General features: G+C 30.4%; 1 protein-coding gene and 1 pseudogene across 1 annotated transcript in view; both read left to right on the top strand.

Moving 5' to 3' along the window:
* LOC109325794 overlaps positions 1 to 2299 on the top strand; it is a 3978-nt gene extending 1679 nt beyond the window's left edge. Inside the window, exon 4 of the mRNA XM_019558361.1 lies at positions 5 to 2299. Within this exon, the coding sequence (XP_019413906.1) occupies positions 5 to 2299 (2295 nt within the window). The remainder of the gene's footprint in view (positions 1 to 4) is intronic.
* On the top strand, positions 6808 to 9362 carry LOC109332769 (annotated as a pseudogene).

The raw sequence follows: 10337 nt of genomic DNA, 5'->3' as shown, positions 1-10337 counted from the left end.
CGAGGAACCACAATTACATCATACAGTCTTGAAGCACATGGTTCATGGACCTTGCGGTACGCTCAATCCAAATGCCCCATCTATGAAGGATGGACGCTGCAAAAAAAACTTTCCAAAAAATTTTTGCACACAAACATCTTCAGTTGTAAGATTACAAATTCATTTGCCCAATCGCCAACAAGTACGGTTTTATGACCATCAAATGGTCAATGACATTCTAAATGATGATCATAACTCAAAAACCATGATTACACAATTCTTTGCACTAAACCAATTGGATGTAGAAGCAAGACATTATATATACACAGAAATTCCAAAACATTATACTTGGGACAAAGGCAATAAGGAATGGAATCGAAGAAGAAATCGAAGGAGGGTTTTAGGTAGAATGTATACAGTATCTCCTTCAGAAGGAGATAAATTCTACCTACGTGTTTTGTTGAATCATGTTAGAGGTCCAACCTCCTGGGAATCCCTACTTACAGTAAATGGCACTTGCTTCCCAACTTTCAAGCAATCAGCTCAAGAACGAGGTTTTTTAGAGGGAGACGACAGTATTCGTCAATGCTTACTTGAAGCTTCAAATTTACGAACACCAATTGCATTAAGGAGATTATTTGTTACAATATTAGTGTTCTGTGAACCTACTGATGTTAAAAGTCTCTGGGAAGAGTTTGAAAGTTATATGGTAGAGGATTACCCTTCAACAAGCTCTACCATCAGAACTAACTTTACGAATAAACTTCTAAGAGATTTGAACGACCTTTTGCTTCTTCATGGAAAACAAATCTCAGATTTTGACTTGCCAGCTTTACCATTACATGATCTCGAAGATAATGTAATACCAAGAATTATTGAAGAACAATTGTCGTTCCATATTTCTCATCAAGATTTGGATGATGTGGGTAAACTAAATTCTGATCAATTAGTTGCTTTCAACACCATCATGAATGTCATTGAGCATAGACAGGGTAAAGTTTTTTTTGTGGATGGCCCTGGAGGAACAGGTAAAACGTTCCTTTATCGTGCTTTAATTTCAAGATTAAGAAGTGTCGGACAAATTGTCCTAGCAACAGCCACCTCTGGTATAGCTGCAACATTATTACCTGGTGGTCAAACCGCACATTCACGGTTTAAGATACCTCTAAACCCAGATTCATCATCAGTATGCTCAATCAGCAAACAATCTGATCTTGCGAAACTAATTACACAAGCATCAGCAATAGTTTGGGATGAAGCACCAATGGTAAACAGATATGCTTTGGAAGCAGTAGATCGAACATTAAGAGATATTATAGGTTGTGATGCTCCGTTTGGAGGGAAAGTTGTAATATTAGGAGGAGATTTTAGACAGGTACTTCCAGTGATACCTAAGGGTAATAATGCAGAAATGATAGCTGCATGTATTGTTAAGTCTCCTTTGTGGGCATATACAAATGTGTTACATTTGCGTCAGAATATGCGTTCCTTGCAAGACCAAAGTTTTGCTGAATATCTTATGAGGATTGGAGATGGTGTTGAACCAACAATTCGTGATGATTTGGTAAAAATACACCATGACATGACAATTACGTGGGAAGGAGAAGACTCTATACAACAACTTATACATGAAATATTTCCTAATTTGGGAAGTCATGGATGGGATGCTTCTTATATGTCAGAAAGAGCTATACTAACACCCACAAATGAGAATGTTCATAAACTAAATGATATAATTATCAATCATTTTTTGGGAGAAGATCATAATTTGTTATCTTTTGATGAGGTTGAAGGAGACACAAACAACTTATACCAACAAGAATATTTAAACTCCATTACTCCTGGTGGTTTACCACCGCATGTTCTAAAAGTAAAAAAAGGTGCACCATTGATGTTGTTGCGAAACATAGACCCGAAAGGTGGCTTATGCAATGGGACCAGATTACTATGTCGTGGGACTTACATGAATTTGTTAGATGTGGAAATCCTAACTGGCCAACATGCTGGACATAGAGCTTTTCTGCCTAGGATTAAACTTAAAACGTCAGACAATGTAGGACTCCCTTTTGTTCTTATCAGAAAGCAATTTCCTGTGCGATTAAGTTTTGCACTCACCATAAATAAGGCACAAGGACAAACCATTCCTAATGTAGGCATTTATCTTCCTAAACATGTCTTTGGACACGGACAACTATATGTTGCTCTATCAAGAGGGGTTTCAAAAGCTACCACGAAAATTCTTATTAAAGAAGGAAAAATTCAAGGGGAAGAGGGTGATTTCACAAAGAATATTGTTTTTAAAGATATTTTATTACATTGACTTAATGCTAATGATGTTACTACATACATCTACATTTATCTGACCGTCATACTTCAGTAACAACCAATGATTATAAGGAACAACTCAACGGTTCTCAACAGTCACACATCTAATGAGATTCACAAGCTCACAATGTCGTGTGTTCTACTCTACATAATAGTCCTTATTTCTTCACCGTTTGTTTCTTAGTTTCAAAGTTACTGTTTCATAATATGTACATTGAGAATACTGTCATTATGACCTTTATCACACATTGTTATTTTCTTCTTTACTTATTCTTACTACTTTTTTGTAATTCAATTATAAATTATGTACATGTTTCATATTTCTATAAAAATTTGCATTACATCAGCCAAATTACATCTTATTTTTCCTATAAAAATATATTAAATTTGAATTCTCAAATATAATTCGAAAGTGTGGCTTCAATAACAACACTCTAAACATAAAATATTTCTCAATTTCCTTATATCAAAGGAAATTCATTACTCGATTTATCATGTCTATTACTTTGTGTAATCATTATTACAAAATAAGAATGCAATTGACAAACATTTCATGAAGACCTTATTATATTAGGATTTATTTCAACGATTATGTCTTAATCATACAGTTTACCTATAAAAATAAACGTGAGTTACTAAACTATAAAAATGTTCAATTTTAAAAAAATGTATTCAATTACAACACTCGAATAAACACAATTGTGAAATGCTCTTATTTATTATACAAAAGTACTATAATTCATAAATATACATGACAGACTACACGTTACAAACAATAGGAAAGCGGGTTGACATGCACGGGAGTGTCTGTCAACACGCTAGTATTAATAAAGGCAAAACAAGTAATAACCACTATCATGATAAAAAAAATTATATTCTAAACTCATCATTTTGTAATACCTCTTATTAATAACTACTATAAACTTCAACACATTACTTTCATTTTTTATATTAGTATATCATTAATATTTCATGCATTCTCTTTTTTCTATATTCTCTCTTTCTTAATCAAAGAAGAACACACAATAATATTAAAAAACATTTAACAACTTTGTAATGATTATTAGATGCACAAAACCAGAAATTCACATAAGTTTTATATATCATATCAACTACCACACGTTGTACCCTGTATTGAGTTTATATATTACATTTTTTATATAAATTATTTTTTTTAAATAATATAATACGAAGATAATACATTTTATATTAGAAAAAACAAAAATAGGGTGACCAACACGCTAGCATAAATAATTAGTAAATATTTATTTTGATCCCTCAAAATTTTTACAATAGCAGTATGGTTATTCAAAAAGATTAAAATCCTAAAATTGTCCTTTAGAGCTAAATTAATCCCTTAAATGTTATAAAAATTCAAATAAATTTTAATATTTTCGAAAATCATTTTAAATGTCTCAATTTTGAAGAATAAAACTTGTAGATTTAAAAAATTTGAGAAACTAAAATAAATATTTATTCAATAATTGTCAATCTTAAACTAACAATTTTGAGGCAAACCAATGACTAAGTAATATGTTTGGTTTGATTGGTGGTACAAATTTAATAAAATTGATTGCCACATCTTCATTATCATTTTAATGTTTTATTATGACCCGTTAAGGCTATGTTTGGTTTTGGAATGAACATAGATGGAAAGAAAGTGGAAAGAAAGAGAATTGAAGGAAAGAAAAGTAATTGAAAATGAGATGATAATTTTATTGTTTGATATGATTGAAAATGGAAAGAAAGTGAGAGGAAAGAAAAACACATTTATATATAATGTATTGAAAACGACATAAGTGCCCTCATTATATCTATATAATTATGTAGATATCTAACTTTTAAATTAAATAAATAAATAATTTATTTTTAATAATATTAATTAATATTTTTAAGTAACATATAATCTAAGTTCAATAACAATATTGTTTATAAAATTCAAAGAAAATCATTAACATTTTACATACATCTTTTTCACAAAGTGTGTCTAGAAGAAAATATAACTGTTATTCAACAATCATTTTTATATTTTTAATCATCATACTTCTACATATTTGTGTTTTGTCTTTCTAATTTATTTATTATTTGTTACTTTGTTGATAATTTTAAATAATGATATTTCTTTTTCTTTTCACGTCATCTTTTAGCATACATAATTACTATTTATTTGTGAGCTCAAAAACAACAAAAATAAAATTAAGTTAACTAATTTCACATAAAAATAAATATAAACAAAGAAACTTACTACATTGTATTTATTTTCACCTAGATTATTGTTTTTTCGATTCATGATGAAGGGCAAATTTAGAATTTTTGATGGTTTTCCTTCCTTCCTTTATTTTCTTCCCAACTTAGGGAGGAAAAGTTTTTTGTAGACCCATACATATTTTTCCTTCCTCCCTATTTAATTTTGGAACCAAATGGTGGAAAATGAATTTTTCTACCAAATTTCTTTTCTCCTCTTTTCTTTCCTCTTGTTTTCTATACAACCAAACATAGTGTAAGGCTATGTTTGGTTGGAGTGAAAAGGAGAGGAAAGAAAGTCGGAGGAATGAAAGAGAAAGGAAAAGAGTTTTTTCCATTGTTTGGTTGTATTGAAAAGGAGGAAGGAAAGAAAAAATTGGTGGAGCTCATGTATTATGTTTTCTCTCCACTATTACTTACACGAAAACATGTAGAAAAAATTGTACCAGAATCGATTGTCCCAAAATATGTCTTAAACCATGTTACAAACCAATGACGACGAAATAAAAACAGAAAAAATAAGAAATATTTAATTTTTTAATTCACATTGCATGTTTTTATTAGTTTAAGATATGATTTGGGACATATTTTGAGATATCATCTCTTTCCATTTTCTATCATACCAAACAACTAAAAAATCATTACATTTTCTACCCATTTTCTTCTCTCAAGTTTTCCTTCTTTAACTTTTCTTCTCTAAACCAAATACATCGTAAATATTGATTGCCACATCTTCATTATAATGTTTAATCATAACCCACATTAAATATTGATTGCTACATTTTCTAAGTGGGATTTTTCTTTCACGTTGGATGTAGGTGCTTTATTTTCCCATTGTCAGTGTTTATTCAATGAATAATAATTGAACGTTGGCCTCATTCTCCATCAATTAGATGAATATTTTAAAAGAGTATGACATGTCTACATATAAATGGATTATTAATAAATAAAGAATAATTTTGTGTATATATTGTTTTCTTATAGAAAAATAGACAAATTCATAAAATTCCCTTAAACTTTATCTTTTTTACAAGTAGATATTATAAACTATTTTTTCTCTTAATTACTACTTAAACTTTAACTATTGATAAAATTGGTCCTTACATACATACAATTTTAAATTACTTTACTAACATTGAAATTGGAATTAAGTAAGATTGATTTGTGCAAATTTACATAAGGTTAATTCATAGTAGAAAGCTTAAATTACCATTTAACTACTTAATAGAACTATCATTTACCTTAAGGATTTTGTAAAATCTGGTACCGGGTGACCTCAATGGAAAGGAAAGTATTGCATGATATATACTAGCAACCTCCTTTTGCACCATCATTAATTCATAGTCACTCTCTATGCTTATCAGAATCTTGCACATTGCCTTAGAAGTCAGCTTCATTATAACATGTTACAAAAAAATGTATTATTAATTTATATTTAATTGTTATTAATTTTCAAAAAAAAAACAAATAATAAATAATTTATTGAATATATATAAATTATTATAATGATAATATATAGATACTACACTTTTAAATAATAACATAACACTGTATCTTTCACATGTTACCTTCCTAACACTTAATTTATTAAACATGACATCCTTTAAATTTAAATACTATATTAATATTGTATTCTACATAGACATTCTCCCGCAAACTCGTGATTTCATTGTGATAATAAGTTTTTGATGTCACGAGATGTATAATTGTAGACTAGCTCTAGGGAACAAAATATTGTATATAGTATAATATTAACTCTTAAATAATAATTTAAATGAATGATATATTAATTATATATAAATTTTTATAATATTCGTATATAGATATTATCCTCATAAATAAATCTTGGCATTTGTGTGACAAAAAACACATTAGAAAAAGGCATCATAAATTAACTAAATGGGCTGCAGCTTCCTTTCATACAATCACTGACAGGACAATGATTATATGTGATTAAAGATGTCTTATTTTATCTCTTAGACTAATTAGATATTGTATATAAATAAATAAAAACTTTTAATAAGATAATATAACATTTTTATATTAATTATTAAAAAGATTTAATATATATATATATATTGATATTGTAAGTATTTTTTATATTGTTAGTAAAATTCTATCATTCATATATTAATTATTATTAACTTTCAAACAAAAGTATTACAACTCAATAATAAATAACAACAATATAAAAACTTTACACAATTAATACAAATTTTAAATTTTTAATAAAATCTTATTGAAATGATATATGATAGAATGGCTGCAACAACTGAACAAGAAGACAAAGGTGACAATGGAATGAAAAGAAAGGTGATGGAGCTTAGAGAAGCATCTCTACGCATAGAAGAAGTCACTGAAGACTATATGAACACTCAACAACAACAACAATCTCATGATCCTGGATGTGTAGCTATATTTCAAGCTGCAACAAACTTCATCAAAACTATGTTCCATCGTCTTCGAGTTTCTTATGAGATTCGAGACATCAAAACAAGTATTCGTGAAATCAATGAAAGATCTGGCTTACAAATCCAATCTTTTCTTGAACAAGGAACAAGCAGTGGAAGACAAAATGTCCTACCACAACATGCCCTTAGAAGGAATGCTCTTTATGTTGAGGAAGAAGATGTTGTTGGGTTTGAAGGTCCTAAACAAGAATTGATTGGTTGGTTGGAAGAGACACAACCAAAACGCACTGTAATCATTGTTGTTGGAATGGGAGGGCAAGGAAAAACCACTCTTGCCAAGATAGTTTATGACAAGGTGATTGGTGACTTTGATTGCCATGCATGGATCACAGTGTCTCAGACATACAGCAAAGAAGATTTATTGAGGACCATGTTGAAGAAGTTAGGTGAAAACATATACAATGTTTCTGAAATGAATCTAGAGTCATTGACCAATGAAGTACGAAAGTACTTGAGTCAAAAGAGGTATTCTATCTTCTTTGATGATGTATGGAATAAAGACTTCTGGAGTGAGATTGAATCAGCTATGCTTGATGATAAAAACAGAAGTAGGGTTGTGATTACAACAAGAGACGTGGAAGTTGCAAACTTTTGTAAGAAATCTTCTTTTCATATTCACAACTTGCAACGCTTATCTTCACAAGAATCTATGAAACTTTTCTGCAAGAAGGCATTCCAAAATGAACCTGATGACATTTGTCTAGCGGGTCTTGAGGAAATATCCTCCAATATTGTTGAAAAGTGTGAGGGGTTACCTTTAGCAATTGTTGCCATTGGTAGTCTTATAGCTTGCAATGGAAAAAACTCACTTGAATTGCAAAAGTCGTGTAAGACTCTGATTTATGAGCTAGACAAGAATCCTAATTCAACTGGTATAACAAATATTTTAGGTTTGAGTTATGACGCTTTGTCTTATCGTCTCAAATCATGCTTCATGTATTTTGGAATATACTCGGAGGACTACGAAGTTGAACATAAAAGACTAATAAGAAAGTGGATAGCTGAGGGGTTTGTTAAATTTGACGAATGCCATAAAACTTTGGATGAAGTTGGGGAAGAATATTTGAAAGAGTTGATTCAAAGAAGTTTGGTGCAAGTATCTTCATTTAAAATTGACGGCAAACCTAAAAGATATCGTGTGCATGACCTATTACATGAAATGATCCTTACGAAAATTAAGGATATAGGTTTTTGTCACTTTGTTGGTAATGATCATTCAATGATTAGTGGGAAGATTCTGCGCTTACAAATAACAGATGATTCTAATGTTGATTATTTTAAAGATGCTAGTATTGAAAAATCATTCATTCGGTCAATTCATGTTTTCGGAAATGAAGAATTACCTAAAGACTTCATGAAGATGATCCTTACAAAATGCAGGCGGTGAAGTTAATTGATTTTGAAAATTGTAACTTGGAATATATTCCTCAAAATTTAGGAAATTTAATCTACTTGAGGTATTTAAGGTTTGACACTTTTAAGTTTAAGAAGACTCTTCCAGAATCCATTAGTAACCTCCAAAACCTAGAGATCTTCTATTTAACGATGACAAATTTTGAGTCATCACTTCCAAGGGAGATTAACAAGCTTCAGAAGCTACGTCATCTTACTTTATTGTCTCCAAAAATGATGGGAGGTGTTAGAGGTTTGGAATCCCTACAAACACTATATAGTGTGTCCACAACAGAGTGGAGAGAAGAGTTCTTTGAAGATCTTAAAGAGTTGAAGCAGTTAAGGAAGTTGGGCTTAAGGAATGTTAATCCAAAATATTTATGCAATTTGTGTTATTCAATAAATAATATGCAACACCTTCAGAAGCTATACATTCATGTATGGGGAAGCAGTGATTTGGATTGTATTTCATCTCTGCCTACACTTCAGAAGCTTAAACTAGCAGGGAAGTTAGAGAGGTTTGAAGAGTGGATTCCAAAGCACCAAAATCTTGTTAAATTGACCTTGATACACTCCAACTTAAGTGATGATCCAATGAAATCACTCATGCATCTGCCAAACTTATTGTCCTTGTATCTTGAGAATGCATATGAAGGTAAAACTTTGCATTTCGAAAATGGGATGTTTCAGAAACTTAAGAAACTAGATCTCGTACGCTTGGGTCCTTTGAATTCCATCCACATAGGTAAAGGAGCACTGCCATCTCTGAAACAGTTGACGCTAGAGTTAATCCCTGAACTGGAGGAGGTTCCCTCTGGTATGGATCAATTAGACAAGCTTCAAGTTTTCAGCATTAAGAGTATGCCACCAAAATTTGTTGATCTCATAAGACAAAATATATGGGTCCAGAAGAATGTCCCCACAATAATTTATTAAATGGATCCCACCCACTAATTAACGCATGCATGTTTTGAAGAAGGTGAGTATTCTACTTCATATTTATCTATTAATAAATTAACTGCATAATGATTGAAGTTACGTTTTGTAATCCTATGATATCATTTTGTAATAATGTTCTTATTTATTTTTGTGAACAATAATTTTGTAACGTTCTATACTCATATTGTGATCTCAATTGGCAGGTATTATACTTTCCATGCTCAGGTGTTGGAAGATTATGCTAGCTGATTTTTAGAACAATGTTATTGTGTCTTTCTCATGCTTCACTCCTCAAATCACAAAGGAATAACAAACCTTTTAGATGTACTATGATGAATAATTCTAGATATTCTGTTTTTTATTGGATTTGTGTGTGAGATAATACTATTTGTTCAGCATGTTATGAGACTTTCTTATTCAACAATTTTAGAACTTCACTTATTTTCTTGGTTTTTGACTATTTATTTTTGTCCAACTTTTTAACTCCTTGCTATATTTTATGTTGCTTTCTCTTGTGCATGTCTATTTTGTCATTCATTGCACCAATATCTTAGTAACAAAATATCCCAGACCATAATAGCTTGTGAATGTTATAACATGTCGTGTGATACTTAAGAGTAGGTTGTGTGCAAAGATTTATTTGGCATTGTTAAATGGCCTCATATTCAATTGAACTAGCTACTATCTGTGTTGGTCTTTACATTTTGTACGCTCAAAAAAATATTTGGGTACATAATTTAAGTGTATATCAAGAGAATTAAATAACATTCATTTTCTAGACATGTTCTTAGCTTTCTTTGAAGGTAGTACTTGATCACAAACCATGTATGTAGTTGGTTATGCTTATACTTTAATGCATTGAAATTATATTCTATAAACAAAGAAACCAATTACTGTAAATGTTTGTAAAGATTTTATTTTACATCACAATCTTTTTAATGCAAAAATCGTATTATGGAAGAGTATATCATGCTACCTTTAGACATG

This window comes from Lupinus angustifolius, chromosome LG02 (genome assembly GCF_001865875.1).
Source record: "Lupinus angustifolius cultivar Tanjil chromosome LG02, LupAngTanjil_v1.0, whole genome shotgun sequence".
Lineage (NCBI taxonomy): Eukaryota > Viridiplantae > Streptophyta > Magnoliopsida > Fabales > Fabaceae > Lupinus > Lupinus angustifolius.
This window is presented reverse-complemented; position numbering and strand designations above follow the sequence as displayed.